This window comes from Peromyscus eremicus, chromosome 9, assembly GCF_949786415.1.
Source record: "Peromyscus eremicus chromosome 9, PerEre_H2_v1, whole genome shotgun sequence".
In the NCBI taxonomy this organism is placed as follows: domain Eukaryota; kingdom Metazoa; phylum Chordata; class Mammalia; order Rodentia; family Cricetidae; genus Peromyscus; species Peromyscus eremicus.
The window spans coordinates 59,729,900-59,757,338 of NC_081425.1; the positions used below are offsets into that span (position 1 = coordinate 59,729,900).

General features: G+C 43.9%; 1 protein-coding gene and 1 long non-coding RNA gene across 4 annotated transcripts; one reads left to right on the forward strand and one right to left on the reverse strand.

Annotated features, from left to right (window-relative positions):
- Window positions 1–11,826: 11,826 nt before the first annotated feature.
- Window positions 11,827–16,545, reverse strand: LOC131919343 (uncharacterized). 2 transcript variants are annotated; one of them, XR_009381227.1, is made up of 4 exons: window positions 16,323–16,545; window positions 15,878–16,092; window positions 14,447–14,989; window positions 11,827–13,953 (listed from the first exon to the last, which is right to left on the reverse strand). It is a non-coding gene; the product is annotated as an uncharacterized LOC131919343 (long non-coding RNA). The 2 variants fall into 2 exon arrangements; XR_009381226.1 differs by lacking the exon at window positions 11,827–13,953 and having other exon boundaries at window positions 14,273–14,989; window positions 16,323–16,504.
- Dleu7 (deleted in lymphocytic leukemia 7) lies at window positions 15,270–27,105 on the forward strand. Of its 2 annotated transcripts, none has more exons than XM_059273520.1 (2): window positions 15,270–16,004; window positions 26,514–27,105. In XM_059273520.1, the coding sequence occupies exons 1-2, from the start codon at window positions 15,582–15,584 to the stop codon at window positions 26,718–26,720; spliced, it is 630 nt and encodes a 209-aa protein (XP_059129503.1). In that variant the 5' UTR covers window positions 15,270–15,581; the 3' UTR covers window positions 26,721–27,105. The 2 variants fall into 2 exon arrangements, 1 of the variants encoding a protein (XP_059129503.1); XR_009381225.1 differs by lacking the exon at window positions 15,270–16,004 and adding an exon at window positions 16,480–16,657 and having other exon boundaries at window positions 26,514–26,624.
- Window positions 27,106–27,439: the final 334 nt, after the last annotated feature.

The window sequence follows — 27,439 nt, forward strand, 5'->3', positions numbered from 1 at the left end:
TAAAACAGCCACTGTCACGGAGCCAGTTTAGAAACCTAAAATGAGATGTTTCTTGTTCATTTGTTGCAATCAGACTGATGTCTGCAAGGCTCAAGTTTGTGTTTGCAATTATTTCTAGTTTTAAACTTTTTCTTTTCTGGAGAAAAGAACACATCATAGTTTGTTTACCCACTTTTCTACTCGACTGACATGTTTTTTTTTTTTCCTAGTTTCTGGCCATTGTGAATAAAAATCCTGAGAATGTACTTTTTTGCAAATCTTTTGATCACACATGTTTACATTTCTCTTGGTAAGTACCTAGGAATGTAACTGCTCAGTCAGAGGGGACATGCATGTTTAATTGTACAAAAAACTTCTGAACATTCCTCCAAATGCCTTGTTCATTTCTGACTCTTGCTCATCTAGCAGTGTACAGGAGATATTTCTCCTCGTTTCTCTGTAGGTTTCTATGGGGGTTGAAGTTCATCTTTAAGAGGGAGATCTGTTTTTTCTAGCACCACTTATTATATTTTCTGAAAGAGCTGCAACACCTCCAACATCATTTATTAAAAATTTCTTTTCCACTTTAAGTTGATTTGGCTCATTTTTTTCAGAAATTGTGTGACTATGTGTGTGTTTGTGTATGTGTGTAATATATATAAATCAGACACTGTAGCTTTATTCTTATACTTTAGAATTATTCTAGCTATTACTAAATATTTTTGCAATGTTTACAACACTGGTTTGGCAAAGATTTCCTTTTCCCATTTAGACTTGGGCATTATGCATGAGATGGCTTCTGGACTTTGTGTTTCATTATCTGTCTGTTCAGCTTCTCCCATGTCTCTCTTACTGGGGTAGAGAGCAGCATTATTCTTCCATAAAATTATTAATACTTACAAATGTACAAAGTTTCTTATATTTCCACATAAAGTCTTATTGTGGGTTTGTAGTTTTGTAGAAGAAGCCTACTGCTCCTTGGAATGTGACTGTTGAACCCATGTCTTCATCCAGGAAGAACGGCAAATCCCAACAAACTTGTTTCTCTTGAATGATGAACAGTTATTTCTCCACTTACTCGGCTCTTCCTTACTTTCAGCAATATTTTCTAGTTTTCAGGGTGTGGGTTTTGCACATCTTTTGCTAGCTCTAATCATTTCTTACTTTTTGATGTATTATAAATGGAGATTTGTAAACATTCTGTTTCTGATTGTTTGTTGTTAGTGAAGTGTGGTTGACTTTCTGCATCTCCTCCCTGCATACATGCCACACTGATGCGTGAGCTTCTGCTGGGTTCTAGGTGGATTTCCCACATGGACAATCCTGCTTTAAATGCCCAAAGATAGTTTGCCTTCTTCCTTTCAAATTTAGACATCTTCTGTTTATTTTTCTTAACTTCCAACACTGGCTAAAATTTCTTAGAACAATGTTGAGCAGAAATAGTGTTAGTGGACATCACTGTCTCATACCTGAGCTTAGGGGACAATCTGTGTCATTACTGTGGTGTCACTATACTTTTTCATTGAGGCACCTTCACAGATACACTGAGGAGGTTCCTTTCTGTCCTACTTTGCTCTCTCTCTCTCTCTCTCTCTCTCTCTCTCTCTCTCCATTGAGAATAGAGGTGGATTTTTATCAAATGTCCTTTCTTTATCTGTAGCTGTGATGATACAGGTTTTCTTTTTTAGATTACTAATTTGCTGTTTTTCAATGAAAACAAATTCAAATATTAAATCCAGCTTGCATTCCTGTGGTGGTGTGAATGAAAATGGCCCCCACAGGCCAAAAGGGAATGACACTATTAGGAAATGTGGCCTTGTTAAAGGAAATGGGTCACTGAGGGTTGGCTTTGAGGTTTCAGAAGCTCAAGCCAGACTTAGTGGCTCACTGTCTCTTGCTGCTGCCTGTGGATCCAGATGTAGAACTCTCAGCCCCTCCAACACTATGTTTCCCTCACGCCACCATGCTTTCTCCGCTATGATGATAATGGACTACACTTCTGACCTGTAAGCCAGCGTCAAATACATGTTTTCTTTATAAGAGTTGCAGTGGTCATGGTATCTCTTCACAGCAATAGAAACCCTAACTGAGACCATCCCTATGTAGGCCTCACTTCCTCATGATGTGGCATACTTTTTGTTTATTATTTGTTGCAATTTGCTAAGTTTTACTTTAAGCTGTAGGTCTATGGGGACATAGGTCCATTGCTTTCCTGTGGTGTCTTTGGCAGGCTTTGGTCTGCCTGGTAGACTGTGCTGGAAAGCGTGCTTTGATGCTGGACCTTCCTTGGTTATTTGCTCCACTGTGTCCATTTGCTCTGGTTCATACAGATGAACTGCAATACCATGTTTCTCTAATTAGGTTATCCATCGATTCTCAGGAAGCTTTGCCAGGTTGTGTCTTCCACAAAGCTCACCCCTTTTCGTTTAAGCTGTGGAGATGATTGCTGCGGTTGTAGTTCACAGTATCCCCTTCATTTGTAGGTGTAGATACTTGGGAAGTGTGCTTGCTGCTTCCTGTGTTTTCTGTTGTTTACTCTTGTATGAATGAAAATGGCACCATAGGCTCATAGTGAGTGGTATTATAGGAGGTGTGGCCTTGTTGGAATAGGTGTCATCTTGTTGGAGGAGGTGTGTTGCTTCGGGCAGGCTTTGAGGTCTCAGAAACTCAAACTAGGTCTAGTGGATCAGTTTCTTTCCTGCTGCCTGTGGATCAAGATGTAGAACTCTCAGCTCCTTCTCCAGCACATGCCTGCCTGCACGCTGCTGTGTTTCCTGCCATGATGATAATGGATTAAACCTCTAAAACAGTAAGCCAGTCCCAATTAAACATTTTCCTTTATAAGAGCTGCCGTGATCATGGTATCTCTTCACAGCAATAGAAACCCTAACTAAGACCATTTTCCGTTGCCTATTCTTGTGTGTATATATTCTTGTTAGCCAGTTCTTAGCCTTCCCATTTTGCTCACCTGGCTTTACAGCTTTCAGATCATCTACACAGGTACACTGCAACATTTACACAGCTCAGTTTGCTCAGCTGAGTATTTATTCATTTCAGGTAAAATACTTGACTCTTCCAGCACTGTATTTACCATTCATCTTTGGATTGTTTTTGTCAGACAGATGGCATGTTTATATGCTTTAACTCACTCACACACTGTCATTTTTATTTTAAATATGCCTGTTGTGTAACACTATTCCTGGTCACCCCAGATGGGACATTAATGACAGATTAAAGTAGGAAAGACACCACAAAAGTCCAACTTTGTGAACCATTGAGTTTTATTGGAGTTAATTACAGGCAGAGATGACACAAAGACACAAAGATGACACAGATTAGGTATGGATAATAACTTGTGAATGCAGGAAATCAGGAGCTCAATGCATACCTTGCTGGTGATTTGACAGGTTGGAGGGGGTCTCTTCTGTGCAGCTCAGTTGGTCTAACCCCCTACAGCTGCCTCTACTGCTCTCTGCTTCTCCCAGGCAGCTTGTCTGGTTTGAACCTCCCCTAGATAGCTCAGAGGAGAATGTCTCTCAGGAGTACTTATAGCATATATACTTTTAGGGAGGGGGCTGCTAATGAGTCTAGTCAGTTTCAGAGACTTCCTGAAGCTTTTGAGTTGTTTACTTCCTGCATTTAAGGAGCCTCTGTGATGGCTGGAATGTTTTATCTCAGAGATCTGCTGTACAATGATATCTTAAGGAAATTGAACTATGTATGTAATTTTTATTTACTGACATATTTCCACTTCTGACGCATTTTAATTGCTTTGTAGTATTAGTTCCTTTGGTATAAATTCCTCTTCCTTGTAGTTGCTTTTACTATAGTACAGGGCTACTTGCAAAAAAAACAAAAACCAAAAAACCAAAAAACAAAAAACCTGTTACTAAAAATATCTTTGTCTAGGAGTTGGAGAGACTGCTTAGTCAGTAAAAAGCCTGCTATGCATGGATGAGAACCAGGGTTGGATCCCCAGTACCCACACAAAAAGACTGAGGATGGCCATGCTGCTGACCTCAGTTCTGAGGAGGTGGAAAACTTAGTCCTGAAGCTTAGTGGCCAGCCAATCAGAACAAATCAGTGAGCTCCATGTTTAGTGAGAAGCCCTCTCTCAGAAACAAGGTGGACAGTGATGGAGAAAGACATCCAGTGTCAACATATGGCCTCCATATGCACATGCACCATTCCCTGCATGCAGATATACATGCAGAACTGCTTGCACATGTAAACACACATACACACACAAGTACACACACATACATACATTGTTGTTTGACAAAAAACTTCCTGGAGAAACACAATACACACATTTACTCATCACAGACTGGGACCCCATAACAGACCGTAATACAGATACTACCAAAGTCAAACTTGATGAACCATGAGTTTTACTGGGGTCACTTACAGGTGAGGGGTTGCTCACAGAATTAGACATGACTCAAAGACAGCTGCTTCATCAAAGCCCACCCTAGTATGGGGGACAGCTCACAAAGGCTGGGAACCTGGAGTACACTGCACAGCCTGCAGGCAGCTGAACAGGTTGGAAAGTGTCCTTTCTAAGTGAATTCAGTTGGTCTAAACCAGTGGTTCTCAGCCTTCCTAATGTGGTAACCCTTTAATACAGTTCCTCACGTTGTGATGACCCCCAACCATAAAATTATTTTTGCTGCTTTCTCATAACTGTAATTTTGATACTGTTGTGAATCATAATGTTAATATCTGTGTTTTCTGATGGCCTTAGATGACCCCTGTGAAAGAGTCATTTGACTCCCAAGGGGTTGAGCCCCCAGGTTGGGAACTGCTAGTCTAAGCTTTTTTCAGCCATCTGGGCTGGTGTCTGCTTTTTCCAGGCAGCTGATCTGGTTTCAGAGTCTCCTTTGTGGCTTGTCTTGTCAGGGAGTGACTCTCAGTAGTCTTCATTACTTATTCTGGGAGGGAGGGGCCTAGTGAATCTGGTCAGTTTCATGGACTTCCTGAACCTATTTTGAGTTGTTTACCTGCTGGCTTAAGGAACTTTCCTGTAAGTTGGAATGTTTCAATCTCAGAAGAAACTGCTATAACACACACACACACACACACACACACACACACACACAAATCTTTGTCTTGTTTCTTCCATTTTGAAGAACTGTTGAGTAAAAAGGCTAAGCTCACTTCCAGGATTTGAAAACCAACCAAACCCTGAGCTCAAAAGCCCGCCAATCCCTGGGCTTGCCCCAAGCTCAGGACTTGAAATCCCATGAATCCTCACCCTAGAAATCTCTACTCTGGAAAACTCGGCCCCCAAGAAACTCTATATAAGCCTTCCTCCTGCTAAGTTCTCTGCTGCTTCTCTTCCAAGCAGAGGTAAACATTCTCCTGGGTTTTTTTCCCCTCCCAATAAATCCATGTGAGGTTTGATCTGTGGTCTGATTTTGTGGTGTTCTTTGGCTCCCAACTGCCAAGATACCTTTCCCTTTAGAGCTGCAATAGTTGCATTGAGGAAACCTTTCTCCTCAGAGCTGCTGCAATGCTTACAAATAAAATCAAATAAAATCTCCCTCATGATTAAAATCATGTCATTTGTGATAGTGAAATCACATGTGTGATGAGTCTCAGGCATCATGAAGGGATACTCAGGAGGTTGAGTTACCTTAATGGCAGATGACCCCCACACTTTTTTTTTTTCAAGTATAGCCATATGGCGTGTATAAAGAAGTCTGCTCTGTCTGCCTTCATGCATGCCATGTTGACTGGCTACATGGAGGTGCACTAGCCCTGATGTAACCAACAGAGTAAAGCCATGTACTGAGAGGAAGGCAGAGCAGACACTAGAAGGAACTTCCTGTCCTTACTGACCAACTGCTACTCCTCCCTTGCAGAAAACAGAATTTCTGTTTCACATGGTAAACAATACACAGTCAAGTCTCTGCCCAGTTGACTTTGTCTAAAACAGAATAGTAAGTATACAAAAGGCTCTCCAAGCTTTACTTTTCTTCCAGCACTTACTGTTACCAACGTCTGTCTGGGTTCCACTCCTCTTACTGGCCAACCATTGACACTAGAACTGAACTTCATGAGGGAAGACTTTGCCCTGCTTCGCTGCTTCTTAGACAGCCAGGCCTGGAGAAAGCCCAGTCAGTACTCAGGCCGGCTGTGTTCCAACTTGACTCCTTCCACAACAGCAGCCATTGGTTCTACACATTCCTGGGTGTCCCACGATTTAGGCTCCCACCCACTTCTTTACAGACAGGGGATGCAATGGTTTATGTTCCACCCTCGTCCCCTTTTAGAAAGAAAGATCCAATACTGTATAAGTGCATTTGTGTTCGTGTGTCAAAATGTCTGCAGACAAAATTAATCCTCACTGTGTCTTCCCACAACATGTGACAACAGCCATGGCCCAGCATTGCTGTCATGCTAATGTCACATTAACCACTGAGGATTGGGTAGTGAGAGGATCGTATGACATACAGACTGCATGTGTTACCCTCATTACCAGTCAGGGTAAGTATCTTTTCATGTTTTTTTGCTGAACATTTGAATTTTTTCTGATTTTTTTCTCTCTTTTTTGCTATATTCTATCAAAATCCTTGTGATTGAAAAATTGTGGTTGCTTTTATGCCTGTGGTTTTGATATTCATTCCTTTTTTTTCCCGAAGCTGCCACTTTTGTGAAGATTTATTTTTATTTTTCATTTATATGTGTGTGTGTGTGTGTGTGTGTGTGTGTGTGTGTGTGTAGGGGAGGTTTGAGGGAGAGGGATGGCATGTCACATGTGTGAGAGTGGGCACAGAGTCCAGAAGAGGGCATTGGATCCCTGAGCTGAAGTTTCAGGGGTTTCTGAGCTGATGGACCTGGGTGCTGGGAGCCAAACTGAGGTCCCTCTGCAGGAGCGCTAGGTGCTCTTAACTGCTGTCCCATCTCTCCAGGCCCCATTGTGTTTTTCTGGACTCCCCGGGCACTCTCATACATGTGACACACCATCCCTCTCCCGCGACATCTTCTTAATGTTACTTGTCATTCATCATCACGTATTTCGATATTGTACATAATAAAACCCGTCCAGTTTCCTCGGTGTAGCGTCCTGTCGTCACCAGAAATGCTTCCCTCCTCGATGCCTACACACAAACTCTTTCCTCTTTTCTCCTGACACAGTCTTGACAGTTTATACTGAGCTCGAATCCATCTGTTATTTATTCTCACACGGGAAGTGAGGATACTTCTAGTTTTATTTTTAACCCCAGTGATAGCTGCTGAGTTTTGAATGGTTTTGCTCTCTCCAAAAATTCATACTGAAATTGAACCATGGAGTATTGAGAGGTGTGGCCTTGGGGCAGTGAGTCAAGACGGCCCGTGAGAGTTGTGTGTCTAAAAAAAAAAAAATTAATGGACAGGTTCTGTGGTCAAGAGTACTTGGTACTTTTAACTTGGTACTCTAGCAGAGGATTCAGGATCAAGATTCCTAGAACCTACTTGGTGTCTCATAACCATCTATATCTCTAGCACCAAGGGATCCAACATCCTCTTCTGATCTCTGAAGGTACCTGTCACACATGTGACACACACACATACATGCAGGCAAATCACTCAGACATATAAAGTAAAAGAAATAAATCTAAAAAATACTTTTAAAGTTTAATGGAGAGTTTGTCCTTTTCTGCTCTCCCCCCTTCTACCACATGAAGGGATGGCATTCATCCTCCTGAAAGATGGAGCAGTAAGGAGCCATCTTGGAAACAGAAAGAATAGCCCTCACCAGACAACATTTGACACTTTAGCCTTAGGAAACTTTTCCTCCTGGACTGTGAGGAATAAAACTGAATAAGGTAATAACAATCATATCATGGTTATTCTTCATTAGTCGAAATAACATCATACACATACGTACCTCTTTTAAACTATTTGCTCATTTTATACCAGTTCACACATGTAAAAATCATTCCAAGTGTAAGTCATATACTTAAATATTTGAGTGTGTGCTATATGTGTAAATTTTTCCTTGCTGTGACAAAATGCCAGAGGAAAACTACTGAAGGATGGAAGGTGATTTCAGGGGAGAGAGTAGCACAGCGGGGCAGCTCACCATGGCAACCAGGGTTTGGGAGTGCGGAGGTAGCCAAGGAGCATCTGCACTCCTTCTCCCCATCTTTTATTCTACCTGGGTCCCCAGTCCATATTTAAGAGGGGTCTCACTCCTTTAGTTAGACATCCCTGGAAACACCCTTGTAGATGTAACCAAAGAATGCCTTTCTGGTCTCCGGGACATCCATAGACACCAAGGTTCCAGCACCTTTGGTTATGTTAGAGCCATTCTTCCTGCTCTTCCTAATTGTATTGGATCATTTCCTTCTATGGATGGTTTAAACTTCGTGGTCAAATTAGCATTTCTAAGACTCCATTTCCAAGTGGTTGAACAGTATGGAAACAGATTTTTTTTTTTAAAAAAAGGCATGTTCTTTATGCTGTGTAGCAATATAAGTTTAAGAATGTGGGCTTTTTTTTTTTTCTGTCAAGGGGGAGAAAAGGGTAACTTCAGAGATATTTAACAAATACCTTTTTTAGTATCTTTTACCTGTTTTGACTTCTCAGACCATTCTCAATAATACTTTGTAACAAATATGATTTAAATGACTAAACAAATAATGTAAATAGATTTGATGACATCCCTTGTTTTCCAGATGCAGAGAGGGTAGGTGGGAAGGCTTTGCCAGTTGTCCAGCCTAGCCCTGCTCTCATCCCCTTCAGGTAGGGCTTGAGTTGGGAAAGTCTACAGAATCTTCTAGTATGAGCTTTTGACTCCATGGATTTCTGTCTGTGGAGCATAGCATAAGCCAAGCTAAAGAGCTGTGTGCCCCAACCCATCCCTTCTTATTTATTATAATAATAGGAATAGGAGCCTTGGAGACATAGAGGAGGAATACATAGAATCAATACAACCAACCCCAGAGTCTGTTCAACCATGAAGTTTGAAGAAAATCAATTAGGGACCAAGAGTATGTATGATGTATGTATGTGTGTGTGTGTGTGTGTGTGGGTGTGTGTGTGTGTGAACGTAAGTCAAGTGGTTTTCTTTCATTTCTCCTCTTCCTCCTCTTTTAATTAAATAGGGTCTCCCTATGTAGCCCTGACTGGTGTGGAACTTGTTATATAAACCAGGTTGGTCTCAAACTCAGACACCCACTTGCCTCTGGCTCCTGAGTGCTGGGATTAAAGGGATGAGCCACTATTTGCCCAACCTAGTTCTTTCTATTGCACTCAAATGGAAGTTACTAGAATATGAAATACACAGTGATCCTAAACTGACAAGGTGGTAACACTTTCTTTTCATGAAGGTTAAAGACCCTAGAATCCAGTTGACAAAGTCACCCCCCCCCCACACTCATTTCTTTTTGAGGTAGGTTATAAATATATAGCCTAGGCTGGCCACACTCTCTCCACATTACTTCTACCTTTAGGTTTCTGGGGTTGCAGCATGTGCCACTATGACAGACTCTTTCCCCATTTTTTGTCTTTAAATTTTCCCATTTCAACACATAAACCTTATCTATAGAGATAGTCAAAATAATTTAGGATTCTACAGTAGTCCTTTATTTTTCCCCTAAGGAAAAAAAATATTATCTGGGGAGTGACTTCTGCCAGTCTGCTCTGTTGAAGTAACCTGGAGGTGGAATGCAAACTCTTATTCTAAAAAACTCCCTCACTTGCAAAATTGGAATAATTTAAAAAGTTGACATGTATTCCTAAAACTTTCTTTTTTCTTCCAATATCAAAAATTCTTCATAGGATAAACTATTAAAATGCAGTGAGTGTGATGGTGCACATCTGCAATCCAAGCACTCAGAGGCTGAGGCAAAAGGATAGTGAGTTCAAGGCCATCCTGGGCTGCATAGAAATACCTTTCCTCCATAAATTTAGAATTTGATTAAGTAAATAAAATGAACCAAGTGAAATAATTTCTACATCTGGAAAGAACTGCATTTTGTGTTGAAAAGGCAAAGCAGGGCAACTCTTGTCTGATTTTATCAGGAGGCCCAAGTGGTACTCATCATTTCCAGACTTTCTTTTCCCTCTCTGGTTTGTTATGATAAAGTACACAGCCATATCTGGGACCTGTGACGAGGTCAAACATCACAGTACAAATGGTAGAGGGAAGCTGCTTGCCTCAGCGTGGATAGGAAGCAGAGAGTGGGGGGTTAAGGCAGAGACAGATCAGGGACTCACTATTACCCCCAGAATATGCCCTCAGTGACTTCATCTTCAACAGTATCCTCCACCTTCCAATACTTCATTACGAACTGGCCAATGAATCCCTGATTAGGTCAGAACCCTTTCCATATAAAGCCCGCTCAATGATTGGCTCCACCAGCTAGGGACCAAGCCTTTGACACATGAGCCTTTTGGGGGACACTTTATATCAAGTCATGATGCTCTCTGCACCTACTCTTGCCTTTTTCTTTACTCAGATCTACCAAGTCATCAACCTAGTAGGATCTGAGAATGTGTATCCGTGATGTTCTGAAGGCACATTGCCCTGTGGAAAGATTGTTCTTGGCAATTTAGCAGTTTCACGACAGGATTGCATCCCTCTCTCTTTTTCTTTACTGAAAATGTTTAGGCTGAAGTTAGAATTTCTTGTGTACTTTTATGACTTGGAGTCTTAAACACTATAGTTACGTATTTACAAAGGAAACTTGATCTTTCTTGCTTTGTCTTCTTCTGCCTGCACCTTTCCCTTGTTTGACTGATCCTCCTTCACCGTACCTTTTCATATCTTGGGGTGTCTCTTCAGCATCTTCTTCTCCAGTGGTCCTCCTCTGTGGTTTGTATTCAGCAAGAGCACTTTGGCCTCATCGGACATGCTTTGTTTTGCCCCACTCTGTGAACTTCCCCAGGGTGCATTGAAGGTTAATGGCTGGCTCCATTTATGGAATTCTCTTGGCTCCCTCTTGGAGAAAAGTGCCAAAGAATATAAGCAGGGCTCAGTGCCACTTTGAGATCTTTGGCAGCAGTTAACTCTGCAGCTCACACATGATTGAGCCTGTACGATAATGAGTATTCAGAGACGGGTAACACCTGGGGGGGGCACTCACCAACCTAAGACAGAGCACCTGTGGGGCCTGGGCAGGCGTCTCCATGACCGGTAAGGTGACCTGCTGACATCCCAGGCAACCCAAGTCAGAAGCTCATTATTTAATAAAAGGGGGACCTGTAAGTGCCTGGCCCCGGTTTGGGGTAACTGTTGCCTTGCTTGAGGATCTTGACCTTGATATCCTCCCTATGCTAATTCCCTGCCAGGTTCCACCCTCCTGAATGCTTAAGGGAAGTTCCTTGTCTGTGTATCCTGAATAATGGGTGTTAACAGCTTAGATGCAAGATTGTAAAACATCAGTAGCGAACTTCTGCCCTCCGGGGTTCTCCCATTGTGCTGTAAGCCTGTATTTAAGACCTCCTCCCTCCTTCAATAAATGACATTCGGCATTTAAAATTAAATACACACACACACACACACACACACACACACACACACACACACACATATATATATATATATATATATATATATATATATATACACTGTGAGTGTAATCTATGAATACCACAAATGTGATTAATATCATGAGTGTAATTAATGAATATCATGAGTGTAATTTAAAAAATAAAAAAATAAAAAAAAAGAAGCAACACATACATATAATCTCAGTACTCAGGAGACTGGGACAGGAGGATTGCAAGTGAGGACAGCCAAGACTACAGTAAGACCCTGTTAAAAAAATAAAATTAAAATTAAAAAAAAAAGAAGATAAGCAGGGCTCAAACATATCTGGGCTCTGATGAGTCCTTTGAGGGCGACTCTAAGCACCTGTTCCCTTCTATCCTTTCTGAGCCCAGCTTCTCAAACATCCTGCATGAGCACTGGCATCTTTGGCTCATGTGGGAAAGGAGTCTGTGAACCTTTGTGATAAAAGAAGAGCTGGACTTCTGTTCATGTAGTAGCCCTCCTTGTCCATTGGCAGGTGGGGCATTGTTGCTCACTCACTGAACTTTTTAGCCCCTTTTTATTCTCATCTCTCATCCACAAGAGTCTCAATGATCTCAGTGGTCAATTGAAAGTTTCTCATGGGCTATGGGGAAGATGGGAGTTGCTCCAAGAGCTTTAACCTGCAAAGGTCAGGGGATGGCAAAAGTATTGTGGAGCTGGTTGATAGGATGTACTCAGTAGCATTTAGTTAACCGCGTGCTGGGTCACAAGGTCAGTGAAATTGACCTGCTACTTTTTCAGTGATATATTATGTTGTTTGTTTACATTATGATTCCTTCTGTTCTAATAAATTAAACCCAAAGTGGGTCAAACTAAAAAGATACTTTCTTGTCTTCTGTAACCAAACAGCTCAGGAGTGGGGCTGTCTTCATGAGCATCTCTGTGCAGGCTGCAAATGGTGCTACTATAAGGACTCCTGATTTTCTCTCCAGATATTTTGGCTTTTTTCTTTGGTATTGAGTTATTCATAGGCAAGCTCTCCCCTCAAACTCACAGGATAGCTACAGAGGCTCCACAACACATACCTCCTCGGTTTCTCTTGTACAAGGGACATCAGTCACTCATTTGTAGTGGAAGGGTTAGCCTCGTGATACTTTGCTTCTTGTATATCTGGAAATAGGAGAGACCCTGGAGATCAGATGTGTCCTTTCCCAGGGACACTGCTAAAGCTTCCGGGTATTTGGTTGCCACTGCTGTTGCTTGGTAACAGAACCCTGATTCCTATTGGGTATTCTCCATCCACCTTACATGCATGTGCTTCAGGACTGAATTTTGGTTCATTCTTATCTTGGCCCTTTTTCTCTCAACTATAATTGCCTTGACACAAATATGTTCTACAATTTCGGCCAAGATGTAGAGGAAGACAGCTGGAGCTTTTTATGAAGCATCTCCCTGCACTTGAGAAAGGTTACTGAAGAAGAAATAACCTCTTGGCTTAGAGGTTGTTGTCCAGAGGCAAGGCCAGCAGCCATTGTCACTATTTAGTGGTTAAAGTAACCCAAGAACCAAGCACAAAAGACAAAGTCGATATCCTGAGGATCATCTCTCAAAAAGATGGAAAGAGCCTAGGGCGTTGATGACACCCCAGAACTCAAGTATTGATCAGTGTGAGAGCCGCCTTCAGACTTCTTATTATGTGGGACAATAAATTCTTGTTGATTAAATCCTTTTGTGTTACACTTTCTTATGGAAAGAGGAAGTGTTCTTTGCTGCTTGTGTGACCTCCTGGCCTATACTGTGAAGTTGTTTTATCTTTTACAGTGCATTCAACCGAAAGCATTCTAAATGGCTCCTGACCACTCACCATGGGAAGGTGGTGTGGAATTGGCTGCAGCCTGGATGACCCAAATCTCTTTCTTTTACAACTTGGATCAGTTTGCTTTATCGAGCCTATGGGCTGAACATGGAAGATGAAGAGTATCCATTGAGCAATGAGAACATAGGTTCCATAAAATACTCAAATAGACACTTAAACAAAAATACTGGATGTGCACCGTTTTGTGCTCTTGAATGAACACTTCTTTCAATGTTTCAGATGAGATACACACTGGGTGTGGGTGTGCACATGGTCCGATGGCCCAGCAGAGTCAACTCTTGCAGATGCTTCAGACCAAGGACAGATCTGCTAACACTATTAATGTCGTGTCAATACCCCATGAAGCCTTTCCCTTAGGGTCTTTGATCTCCAGCTTTGGGCCATAAGCCATTTTGAGATCACACCAAACACAAATGTGACTCACGGTTGGATAGAGGAAGAGCTTTGCTGGAAGAGCCACCAGGCCCTCTTTCAGTAAGAGGTATCACCCCTCACGCCCTGTGGTTTTCTGGCCCTCATCTCATGGACTTCTGGAAGTTCAGTTGTCTCATGGCTCTGAGAATCAGTGTTGTGTCGAAGAGGGCTGAGGTTCTGCTCTGTCCAGTACCTCCTGTCCTGTTGTCTGGAATGGCACCTGTCAGGAGAGTTTTGCAGTCAACCGAGCAGATGCTTAGTTCATGAACTCCCAGAGACCTGACACACTCTGTGGAAACAAAGTGTGGTTTGTGCTATTCCTGTTTCATCTTTGCCGAATGTGCTTCAACATCTAAAGATTAAAACAAAAAAAAAAAGATACATACATACACTATTTGGAAGAATTTCTGTATTTCTGTGTATGAACTTAAGTAACTTTATGGCAAGATAAACTAATCAATATTAAACTGCTTCTCTCCAAATTTCCTCTGTGGCTGGCACAGACTAGCATTTTTAACTAGATATAATTAATGTGAACATGCTTGTTTTTGCTTAAAAATAAAACAAAACCTCTTTATTTATTCAGACTGGTTTTCAAGAGGAAGGAAACACTGAGAATTCCAAGAACCTTTGCTGGAGGGTGGGGAGGATTCCCTGTCAACTCCCCCGGAGTCAATGAAATCTTGAAGGGCCCCGTATCTCTTACTGCTCACTCTGCTGTGCTGACAGCACCAAAGCCATGGCTTTTCCATCCAGGAGCTTCCAGAAATGACTCGACAGGACACACCCGCGGTCTGCCTGGGCCTCTAGTTCACCCACGATTCTTCACTCCTCCGTGCCCTTGCCTTTGCTGGATCGTTGGATTCTCCTTACAAGAAGAAAGCAGGAAAAAAAAGAAAAGATGCTTTCTGGGATAGTTTTCCTCACTATTCCCTCCAAATGCCTTTAAAAACAACAACCAAACCAAACCAACCCCTCCCCCCTTCACAAAACAAAACAAAACAAAAACCACTGATGACTGCCAATCTAAAAAGATTAAAATTAACAGTCCTTTCACATCACTTAAAGGAGACAGCCATGTTTGGTGTAATTAAAAATGGGTATTTGTACAGCTGTCCTGAGGTTCATGCGTAAGAGGATTGATCTTTGACCTTGCTGCCTGAGTCCTTCCGCACAAAACAGTCAACTCTTCCTTTGTGGTGCCAACTCTTCCTCCACGCCATTTCTGCATACTGGGATGTCAGTACCTGCGGGAACTGAGCAATAAGGGCTGAACTTTAAAATACATTGTCCACATATTTTGTCTGGGAATCTGCAAGGCCTGAAGACTAGTTCTAGGAGTTTCTGAAAATACCCCCCAGGGAAGGGAGAGGAATCCAACAGTCTCCTTTGTGAGTTTGGCGGGAGCTCTGGGCACTTTGGCTCTCGGTGGTACCCCACTGCCGGGGCCTCCCCTGCCTTAAGCGGTCCTAGGCTGGCATCCTTCTGGGAAGAAAGGGGCGGGGTATCTGGGGATAGATACATCCGCACAAAGCAGCGCTTTCCCCACCAAAGCCCTGAGAGGCGGAAGAAGCAGAGCTCAGCATCTGGCTGATGTTCAAGCGCTCACCCAGCAGGCTTCAGGCAGCTTTGGGTCATTTTGAGCCCATTCTGCCTGAAACTGAATGCCGGGGCAAGGTCGGGTCACCACCTGCGGACCGGGGGCGGGGCGGGCCACACACGCTGAGGGACGTGGAGGCCGGGGGGAGAGCTAGGAGTTAGAAAAAATGTGACCTTGCGACCCCAAACGCCGCTAGGCTCCCTCTCCTGCGCTCCACCTGCTCGTCAGCGCCCAGCTGCCAGCCGGCCATGGCCAGCCCTGCGCCCTTAGTGGCTTCCATCAGCCACCAAATGGTGGCTCTGCAGACCCTGCAGCTGCTACAGCAGGAGTGGGGCTGGGGCGACGGTCCTAGCGCCCCCGGAAGCCCGCGCGGTCAGGACCACGTGCCCGTCGCCCAAGCTCGTCGCTCAGGCCAGATGCGGACCCGGCGGGGGCTGGGACGCGGGGGCGCGGGAGCGCGGAGCTCCCCCGAAGCAGGCGGGCTGCGAGGCGCAGAGGGGGGCGCGGAGCTGCTGCCCTTCCCCCGGGACCGCGGGCCCTGCACCTTGGCGCGGATGGCGATGCGCAGCGCTCTGGCCCGAGTGGTGGACTCGACCTCGGAGCTGGTCAGCGTGGAGCAGACTCTGCTTGGGCCTCTCCAGCAAGAGCGGCCCTTCCCCATCCACCTGAAGGTGAGTCTGTCATGCCTTCCCCTTGGCCTGCCGTGGCTGGATGGAGTGAATGGGGCCACAGGGGTCCAAGCAGGGTGTGGTCAACCTGCTGTGGGCGGGGTGGGGGTGGGGGGGAGAGGGCAAAAGGAGATAAGCACAGAGGACTGGCATGTGGGACAGAGAGCTTGAGAACCAACCACCTGGGGTGGGCCTGACTAACTAGACCTGGACCAGGACAAGTGTGTGTGTGTGAGGTGGTGGTGGTGGTGGTGGTGGTGGTGGTGGTGGTGGTGGTGGTTAGGGTGCAGGACGAGGAGGAGAAGCCTTGTCAAGACCTACCTGTCACACAAATAATTTTTCTACCTGTAGAAGTCAGCTGCCCCTACCTCCTCCTCCAAGCCTGTAACCTTAAGTACACTTTAAGTCCCCAGCTGCATATATTATGACGGCATCATCCACGTTTATTTAAAGTTCCTTCACACTCGTGAATCACAATAGTTTTTCATAAATCTAGTTCCTCACAGAATGCAGAGACCTGACAGAGAACCTAAATCCTCATGAAGTGGGCTGAGGGCAGGTGGTCCTGGATCTTGACAGACTTGCTAACAGTAACAGGGACTCCTGCTGAGTCAGCTTGACGTGTATGGGGGGGTAGAACTGGGAAGAGAGCTGAGGTAAGCTGGGGTCTAGGGTTTTGAGATTCGGTCCTGGCCTTACAGTTAACTAACCTGATTGTGTTGGTTAGATTTTATTGACTTGACACAAGCTAGGGTCATCAGAGAAGAGGGAAATTCAATTGAGAAAATGCCTCCATCAGACTGATGGTAGGCAAGTCTGTGGGGGCATTTTCTGAACTAGTGATTGATGTGAGAGGGGAGCAGAGGGGAGAGCCCACAACCCACTGGACAGCGCCACCCTTGGGCAGCTGGTCCTGGGTTGTATAAGAAAGCTAGCTAAAGAAGCTAGTAACCATGGTTCCTCCATGGACTCTGCTTCAGTTCCTGCCTCAAGTTCCTGCCCTGACTCCTTCATGAAGGGCTGTAAACTGTAAGCTGAAATAAACCCTTTCCTTCTCAGGTCACTTTTGGTCACTGTGTTTATCACAGCAATAGAAACTTGACATTGTCTTAAGGTCACAACTTTTTTGGGACCTGCTGGCTCTCAAGTTGTGGCCAGGAGCATCATCTTGTCTAACCACTTGGGAGTCCAGGGGAGATTCGGTGTTGAGGAGAGCTTGGTGCATTCCTTAAGAGTTGATGCTGTTCTTACTCTACATGCCAAAGTTTGGAAAACATGCACTATATCAAGTTACATCATAGGCTGTAAAAATTCAAATCAAACATCACCAAGCACTGTCTGATGCAGGGGTGTCTCTCTCTCTCTTCCTTCCCCTGCCCCAAGAAAAAATTTAAATTCTGCCAATGTATGACCTATCATTGGCTGTGAATTACATACTAATTTCATTGAGTTTAAGTTATAAAAGAATGTATATCTCAGAACTGATGAAATTTCAAGTGCTGTGCAATATTAAAACACATTAGAAATACATGTGTGCAATAGTTGCTTTGGGGTCACTGTGACCAAAATCCTGATGGAAATAATTTAAAGGAGTAGAGGTTTATTTTGGCCTAGCCTTCACCTCTTTTCCTCGTTGATGGCACTGGGAAGTGAACCCAAGACCCCGAGCATGCCAGGCAATAACTCACCCACTGAGTTGTTTGCCCAGTGACAGGTTTATTTTTGGCTTACAGTTGCAAAGATATTTTGGTGCATCCTCTGGGGGAAGGAATGGTGGAACAGCTTCTTGGTGGTTGGACATCATGGGGACTTATAAGCAGGGAAGGGGATGGGTGGGTGAGGGCTAGGGATGGTCTTTAGTCTTCAAAAGCCTACCTCCACCACATAGGCCCCACTCTCTAAAAGCCCTAACCCAAGTAGAGTCATTTACTGGAGAACACGCAAAACAGGAGCCCGTGGTTGTTTTTCATATTCAAGCCAGAGCAGTGTGTTGTGGAATATTAGTTTAAGATATGTTACATTTGTTTATGCTGTGGAATATTTGCTTAGATGCAAAGATGTGTTGCATTCTTTTTTGTTGCGTTTGTTTGACTCTGTAAAGTGTTGCGTTTGTTTGACTCTGTAAAGCTGTGTTACTTTGCCTGTCTAAAACACTTGATTGGTCTATGAAAGAGCTGAATGGCCCATAGCAAGGCAGGAGAGAGAAATAGGCGGGGCTGGAGGGCAGAAAGAATAAATAGGAAAAAAATCTAGGGAAGAGAGAGAAGAGGAGAAATGAGAAAGGAGGAGAGGATGATGCCAGGGGCCAGCCATCCAGCCATGCAGCCAGTCAGGGAGTAAGAAGGAAAGAAAGAGATATAGAATAAAGAAAGGTAAAAAGCCCAGAGATAGTTAAAGAGAAACGGGATAATTTAAGTTAGAAAAGTTGGCTAGAAACAAGCCAAGCTAAGGCCGGGCATTCATAAGTAAGAATCAGTTTCCATGTATTTATTTGGGAGCTGGGTGGAGGGCCCTTAAAGGTTTAAAAAAATACAACTACAGCAGTGTCAGACATGCAGGACACAGACAGACTGGCAGCTAGAGAGGCTGAAGGATCTGTTTTGTCAAAGGTAATCTATGAAGGCTGCTTGGGGAAGCAACTTCTTTCTTCTTCTCTTTTTTAAAAATGACGGTTTGCTTTCCACATGGGAGCAGAGGAGCTGTGTGATTCAAACCACCAGCATTGATGTGGCTACAGCTGCAAGGAGTTCAATTTGGAAGAAGGGCAAAAGTGATTCTGGACACTTAGGACCGGGCAGGGGTAAGGCCTGCATGGCATTCTATAGCCATAGAAAATATTAGAGAGATCAGTCACAGGTGGGGAGTTTCAGTGTGAGTCAGGTCAGTGGTGATGTTCTGAGGCTGCTGGAACAAGAACCCTAATGCCGCTGGCATTAAGGTTGTGGTGGTTTGTTCAGTACAGTGGCCACCCATCCTCGGTAATCCTTTAAACATTTCTGGGTGACATAAGGTCCTACGCACACTTTACCCCTTTCCAGGTCTTTAATCTAGATCTTACTCCTCTTCTGGGAAAATTGTCGCCAATGGACTAAAATATCTTCCTTTCCCCCTGAACTATTTCATTTGTGTGTGTGTGTGTGTGTGTGTGTGTGTGTGTGTGTGTGTGTGTGTGTTGTATGTGGGGTGTGTGTGTGGTGTATGTGGTATGTGTAGTGTGTGTGGTATGTGTGTATGTGGTGTATGTGTGTCCATGCTGTGTACATACATGTACAGGTGGAGACCACAGATCAATGCCAGGTATCTTCCTCAGTTTCTCTCCACCTTTTTTTGAGACAGGGCCTCCAATTAAACCTGAAGCTCACTAGTTTGTCCAGATAGGCTGACTAGTGAGTCCCAGGGATCTCCTTGTCCCTGCTTCCTAGGCTCTGGGATCTGAAGGGTGTTACTACTAACCTGGCGTTTTGTTTGTTTGGTTTTAACGTGGGTGCTGAGGATCTGAACTCTGGTTCTCATGCTTACCCAGAAAGCACTGCGCTGACTGAGCCGACTCCGCAGTCTTCCACCCGCCTTTCTTATCGTCTCAGACAAATCAACAATCAACGTTTCCCTCCCATGGGTTCTTCCTTGTCCCACTGAAGAGAATCCTACTTGTCCCTACTCATGCTTTCTACAGAGAAGAGTACTCAGCCCTATGGAATACACTCTGTATTTTCCTATAGGTACATTATGATTACGTTTAATCTATAAATTAGGTAAGTAAGAGATTAACTACAATAACAGTAAACTAGAACAGTTAATAACCATGTACAGTTACAAGTCATGTGAACACTCCCCCTCTCTAATCTTGTCGCACTAGGTTCACCCCTGTGGTGGCCTGGGACAATGCAATGTCTGTGTGTGGTGAGGTGAATGACAGAGGCCTTATGACTTAGTTAGCATTAGGCACCTACAGAAGGGCCTCTTGAACACAAGCTCTGTCAATGTAGTAACAGCGTTGGCTAAAAAGTCTAATATACAACTTGGAACCTGGGCAGAGGGCTGATTAATGTCCTGGGCAAGGTGCAAAGGGCCATTGCGAGAGTAAACCACACTGCGATACTGCTGAAGAAATAAAAGTTCGTGGTTGTCAGTAGCCACAGCTAGGAGACTGCTTGTTACTTGAGACAAAATTGTGCTTTTGTGGTCCACCGGCTAGTTTATTTACAGTTTTATAATAGTTTATAGTGAAAATGACATGAAAGCTTTCTGAAATGAAACTTTGGGGGAAAGAGGCCAGAAGGTTCTAAAACAGCTCTGCTTGGCTACTGGGCAGGAACTTACATGGGGTTTGATCTCCATGAGCACACCTGAGTCATTTGGACTCTTCACAAAAGTGCTCTTCACTGGACTTTCCTGCTGTAAATGGTGCCATACCCAAAGCTAGAGCATGAGGAGGCTTCATTATGACCCACCACAAGTAAAAGTGCTGAATTTCCTGTAGACGATGGACTCTTTATGGTGATTGGTACACACCCAGGTTCCGCACTGCGTATTTCATTGATGCACAGTGACAAATGTATGTGAGCATGGCCTTGTGACCTTGGAGTTGCAAGCCAGACTCTGACGAGCAGGTGAGGTTGGGGAAGTTCCCAGTTGTTCCTGGTCTTCCTCTCTGGCAGGAAACACCATTCTCATTCCACTGACATACGTGCTGTGGAGAATCCTAATGGGTCTGGGGCCATGTTTGTTTTTAGCACTGCCCTGGGTTGCAGAAGAAGAGCTGGTGTGCTGGTGAGGCAGATGTTCAAGGACAAGGTGTTGCCCCAAGAAACCCAGGAGAGGTTTCTTTTCTTCTTAAGTGCAACATGGCATAGATGGGATAAAAGGTGATGGCACTGGGGTGGGAACAGGCCCAGTCCTCCAAACGGATGCCAGGAGGCTTGTCTCCTCTAGGTTATATGATTTCTTTATCTTCAGTGCTGTGTCTCTGAAGATCAATAGTACTATTTTTTTTCTTGCTTCTGCCTCTGCCTCCGTGTATATCTCTGTCTCTGAGGCACAGCCCGCTCACCATTGTCTTTGCCTTCCTGTCTGCCTCACTTCCTGTCCTTCCTGCTCTCTGTAGATACTGTTAGGAAGGGGTGTAGGGGGAAACAGGAAGAAAGAGGCTTGTGAGGTCATTGGAACTCTAGCTTGGGCTGTGACCATCTTGAAGAGAATGAACTTCATTCTGACATCAGTAGGTTGCCAACCAAAGTTATGCAGATCTCTTACGTGACTTTGGAGGTGACATGGCAGTTAAAAACATCACCTTAGGGGCTTGCGGCGATGGATCAGTGGTAAAGTGCTTACCCTGCACATATAGGCTCTTGCCTTCATCCCATGTAAAAGATTATAGTGTGTGTCTGCAGTTCCATCCTGGGAGGCAGAAACAGGAGCATCCCTGAAGTTTGCCAGCCAGCTAGCTAGTCTAGCTGAATCAATGAGCTCCAGGATCAGTAAGAGACTTTGTCTCAAAAAAGAATGGGGTGGGGCTGGAGCGATGGCTCAGAGGTTAAGAGCACTGGCTGCTCTTCCAGAGGACTTGAGTTTGATTCCCAGCACCAACAGGGCAGCTCACAACCCTCTATCACTCCAGTTTCAGGGTATCTGACAACCTCTTTTGGCCTGCATGCATTTACACAAACATACATGCAAACAAAACATCCACACACATAAAATATAAATATATATTTTTTAAAAGTAGAGGGGTAGGGAGATGGCCTAGTCAGGAAAGTGCTGCACAGGCATGGAGTAGACCTGAGTTCAGATCTCCAGAACCCAAGGAGAAGCCAGGCAGTATGGCATGTACCTGTAAGCCTAGTGCTTGGCTGAGTAGAGACGGGCGATGCCTGAAGTCCATTGACCTGCCAGTCTAGCCAAACTGATGGGTTTAAGTTCACTGAGACCCCAAAATAAAGGTGGAGAAGAACTGAAGAAAGACATCTAATGTCAACCTCTGGCCTCCATGAATGCAGATCCACGTGTACACATGCATACTAACAAACACTGTACACACAACACTCATAACACACATACACACACACAGATAGTGATTGACATCGATTTCTATCCTCCTACACATTTGCACACCCACATGGACATGTACTCACTACCATTTATAGGTTGTTTAAGCATTACCTGCATTTAAGAGCCTGTGACATCATATTGCACTTATGGATTTATTGCCCATCAACGCTGCTTTCAGAAAGCAAGCCTAGAACCTGGCTCCTGCTGACAGATGCCTCCTGTCTTTAAGCCTTCAGTTCTGAGGGGAGTGTTTATTTTCAGTAAGACCCTGAAAAGGGCTTAACTTCTCCTTTTTTATGGGCATTACAGGAGCAAAGAACTTGAAGTCATACTTCTTTTCAGGTTTTAAAAAATACTGTTCAAACATTCCAGACGTATGCATTATTAATAAACACAATATATGATGCAAGAAGGCCCTAGGGCAGTGGTGTTCCTAAGAGACTTCCTTCATACTGAGTAAGAACTCAGCTGAGGAAGAGAGAATGCCCCTGGGCAGGCCACTGATTAGCAGGGGTGGCTGTGCACGGTATGGACAGTTCTCTATGCCAGCTATCATTAATTATATTTTACAGATGAGAAAATGCATATTCCATAGATAAAATGGATTGTCTGAAGGTGACCTATCAAAGGGCAGAACCAGAGTGTTGATGGCAATTGCTTTGCTCCTGAGAGAATGGGTTCTGTCTGCCCAGAGGGAGGCCCGTCCTGACACTCACGAAGGCCTGATGGCCATGCTGAGTGACATATTCACAGGTGCTGGGAATTAGTATGCTATCTTTGGAATCTTTGGAGAAGGCTGCTGTTTATCTATTACAGGACAGAGTTCTGCTAATAATAATAACAATAATAATAATAATAATAATAATAACAGTTGTTTTTAAAAAGACTTTTAGATTGGACAGTTGGCTTAGTGGGTAAAAACCTTTGGCATGCAAGCCTTACGATCTGAGTTTAATCCCCCAAACCTGTGATGGAAGGAGAGAATGGACTGCCAAAAGCTGCTCTCCCTGCAACCTCCACATGCGCTCGGGCATGTGTACATCAGTGTGTGCACAAACACACATATACACATCGTGATACACTTACAACAATGATAAATCAATGAAACTGTAATCTTCTTAAAGTAGTTTCATTGTGTGAGCATGGGTTTCTCTAGTGTATCTGAATGAATTTTTGACAGGAATGCATGGGCCCACAGTAGAAAGAACTCACCCAGCTTTGTAGGGACCCTGGACTGGGCATTGATTCTAAGTGTGTAAAAGTCTGTTCTCCAATGTCTGCAATTTTCCCATGGACCTCTGCCGTGTCCCATGTGGCTTGGGTCCAGGAATCATGGTTGGGAGTGGTGAGAGAATAAACAAAAATTACACAGATACATGTAGAGCTGAAGCTGCTGGTTGCCTTCTTCTGCCTCAACCTGGAAGCTCAGCATGTTTATTAGGTACAGCACAGGGGGAGGAGTTAGCTAGTCCCATCTCTGTAGGCAAGCAGTCTCAGGCTATACATATCTGGAGGAAGAAGTTGCAGTTGATAGTCTTTGCACACACTGACCAACGGTCCATAAACACTCATATATATGGACCCCAGAGGAGAGCTTTGCTACCCATCTTGAGCTTGGTCCTTGTGGGTAATGGCTTTGCCAATTGTCCCATGAGTCCAAGGCATTGGGAGTCCTCCACAGGCCATGTCCATGTCAAAACACACACTCACTCAGGGCTTTCTCCTCTCACTGCAGAGCTTATCAATTTTCATTTTGTGTTTGGATAGATGATCATGTGCCCATTCTCCCCACTGCATTATCAGCTCGTTAGAGACCGGGAAACATGTCTCTTTGACTTTATCCAGTGTAGTCAAGTCATATAGCTTGATGCACATTTAAAATAAATTTGCTACTTTATTAGCTGAGTTAAACTGGGCTAGATTGGTACTCCAGTAGATTAATTAAGACATGGGAGGGCAATCTCATTGCACTTGAAGAGGTCAGTGGTGCCTTCAGTTTGGGCCGCTGTAGCCATGGACACGTTTCATAGGCAGAGTCTGAATTACAGAATGCTTTAGGGGCTCTCCCAACTGTTTTCAGTTGCTTGTGTATGTGGTTTTAACTCTGGCAAAGTGCTCAAAGTGCTGTAGGATATTGCCTCATTTGGGGGAGCATCTGGGACTTCCTGTATAACAGTCACAGGAGAATATGGTTTGTCATCGAATGGAAGGCACTCAGAGGGAGATTGTGGCCAGTATTGATCTTGTGTGTTTCTACTGAAAGCCACAAAGCATTTAATGAGCCTTAACCTCCTGTCTTGGGATTCCAGTTTTCCCCAGCAGGAGCAGCGTTAAGTTGATTGAGGGCAATGATTGGTATACTCAGAGTTGGCATTCAGCCCTTCTAGAAAGAAAGAGAAGATATCAACTGTTTTATTTCCTCCCTCTACATCCCCCTCCCCGGAGTAGGAGTCCCATGGAAAGTCAATTCCCAATCATTTGTTTTCGTTGACTGTAACTGTATTTTAGAAAGGGTTAAAAGAAAAGACTATACTAGGCTAATCAAAAAAGAGACCTTGCAGAGTTCACCAGACCTCTGCAGTTTGCCCAGGCCATTGGGAACTACCTGGAAACCTCTATGATTTCACCTAAAGATGCCCTATTTGAGTCTTTACATAAGTAAATGTGAAATCAACTTCAGGTTTCAGATCCATGGGTTTATTTTACTTTATTATTTTCATATTCTTTTTTGTTGTTGTTGTTTGTTTTTTTTATTTTGAGATAGGGTTTCTCTGTGTAACAGCTCTGGCTGTCCTGGAACTCCCTCTGCAGACCAGGCTGGCCTTGAATCCACACCCAGAGATCTGCCTGCTTCTACCTCCCAGTGCTGGGATTAAAGGCGTGCGCCACCACTGCCCCAGCTGGGTTTATTTTTCCAGGCATTTTAATTTGGGTTAGGTATGAACAGGCACACATCATGACCATCATGGTGGGGAGCATGGCAGCAGGCAGGCAGGCACGGTGCCGGAGCAGTAGCTGAGAGCTGACATGTTGAGACAATAATGATGAGGCAGAGAGAAGGAGAGCTAACTGGGAATGCTGTGACCTTTTGAAACCCCAAAGCCCACCCCCAGTGACACACCTCCAACAAAGCCATGCATCCTTATCCTTCCCAAACTATTCTACCAACTAGAGACCAAGCATTCAAATATATGAGCCTATGGGGCCATTTTTCTTCAAACCTCCCACTCCCCTACCTTCCCACTAACTCTTAGCCCTTCTTTCCATTGGTAGGAAGTGGGGTGTGGTGGCATTTTATGCTTCCCCCCAAGCTATTGAGTTTAATTATTTGCTTAGGAACTTTCTGTAATTTTTTACTTATGCATGTAGGTATTTAAGTCTGCATATCTTTCTACTTTCCACAGTTTTGATGCAGTGTTTCTGTGCATGTTCTGTATAAAGTATTTCAAAGTTCATTTTTTTTGGTAGACCTATGAATTATTTAGAAGTGCTTTTTAAACTCATGTATGTTTGGGAAGATAAGCTGCCTCACTGATTTCTCCCTGCTTGTGCTGTGCTTTTTGTATGACACAGACTTCCAGGTGTGTTAAGATATGCTCTGTGATGATATGCTGGCATCAGATTCCACAAATATTCCACACGTGTTTCAAAAGAACTCTGTTTGATTATTTCCATTGGTTCAAACTAATATTTTCCCATTTGTGTAGTATATGCTGCATGGTTTATTTTGTTGCATGATCTACCAGTTTAGGCTTTTTAAGTTTTTTGAGACTGGGATCTCACTGTGTAGCCCAGGCTGGCCATTCTGGAGGCCACGTCCATTGCATAGTAAATTCTATTGTGGAATCCTGATCATGGTAAATACCAAACAATAAGAACACAGGCTATTTATGTATTTGTCATGGCTCTCTTAGGAATAAGTAACAGAAAATTGGCTTCAGCTAACTTCAGTAAAAATGGCTGTTCATTAACTCAGCTAGATGAGAAGTCCTGGAGTTCCCTGCTGGATCCGTATAGTCAAGAAAGATTATTAGAGTCAGTCACTTTTAATCTCCTTCATCTACCTTTTTGCTTTGGAGACATCCTCATTAGTACTTTGTCCTACAGGTTACAAAATTTTTCCAAGTAATCCTGGTCAAGGAGAGCTTCTCTCTTCCAGTCCAGTAGCCGTGGGACCAGTGGCATTTGTGATCACCTGTACCTGACCAGTCACTTGACTCGGTGTGGTCACTCTGTCTATCTCTGGTCAGGTCACTTGACTGGGTGTGGTCATTTTGTCATTTCTGATCAGTTCTGATCTCATGAACCTGGAGGTGGGATTGGGTCAGCTTTGGTCAAACCACCCTCCTATAGCTAAGGATGGAGAGAGTGGTTCTTGGAGAAAAATCTAGACATCAGGCAAGGGAAGCACAACCAATGTCCCATCATCACTCTGACTTCCGGCCTGTTTGCTGTTCATTGCAGGACAGTGTTGAGTTTAGAAACATCTGCAGTCACCTGGCTCTGCAGATTGAAGGACAGCAGTTCGACAGAGACTTGAATGCCGCCCACCAGTGCCTGAAGACCATAGTCAAGAAGTTGATCCAGTCACTTGCTAATCTCCCATCGGATGCCCATGTGGTGGCCTGTGCTTCCTTGAGACAGATCTTACAGAATCTCCCAGATGTATGAGCGTGAGAGACAGCCAGACTGCAGCTGGCCCTGCTGAGAAAACTGGATCCTTCACCTTCCTAAAGAACTAGCAGTGATGGGTGTTCATGTTCCCAAAAGGACTTGATAGTTCATGACTACGTCTGCCCAAGAGCGCCTGGAGCCTTCAGCGTTGTAGCATGCGAGTGCACATATTTTTAAAGTTGTAGTGTATATTTTTTAAGTGTGTTAACTTACTGCTGATTTTATGACTGAAATATGTTTCTCTTTGTGGAGCTAATTGGATTGTATATATGTATATATTTATTAACCATATTAAGCATTGGTTTTGACTGAATGATATTTGAATCTATATTTGTATTATTGTGGGCTCTCAGGCTTAATATAGACTTGTATAGTAGAAGGATCATGGCTCTTCACATTATTTTGAGTGAATGGGACATTTGGGAACTGACTCATTCTGTTTGTTGGGCACTCCATTACATGCAGTGACAGTGCTCTTTACTCATAGGTGGCAGTCATTGTGAGCCCAGCCCTGTCATTTGTAATTTACCAGGAAGAGCTGCTTCTAAACCTTGTATCATTATGTACTGATCTGTGCACATCATTTAAAATGATGAACTGCGGGACACCAAGCTTCTACGATATGTAAATACACGTACATACTATTAAACTCTCAATATGGAACCATCTGGCTTCTCTTACTGTTTCTAAATGTTCCAATTGAGATAGCAAAGTGC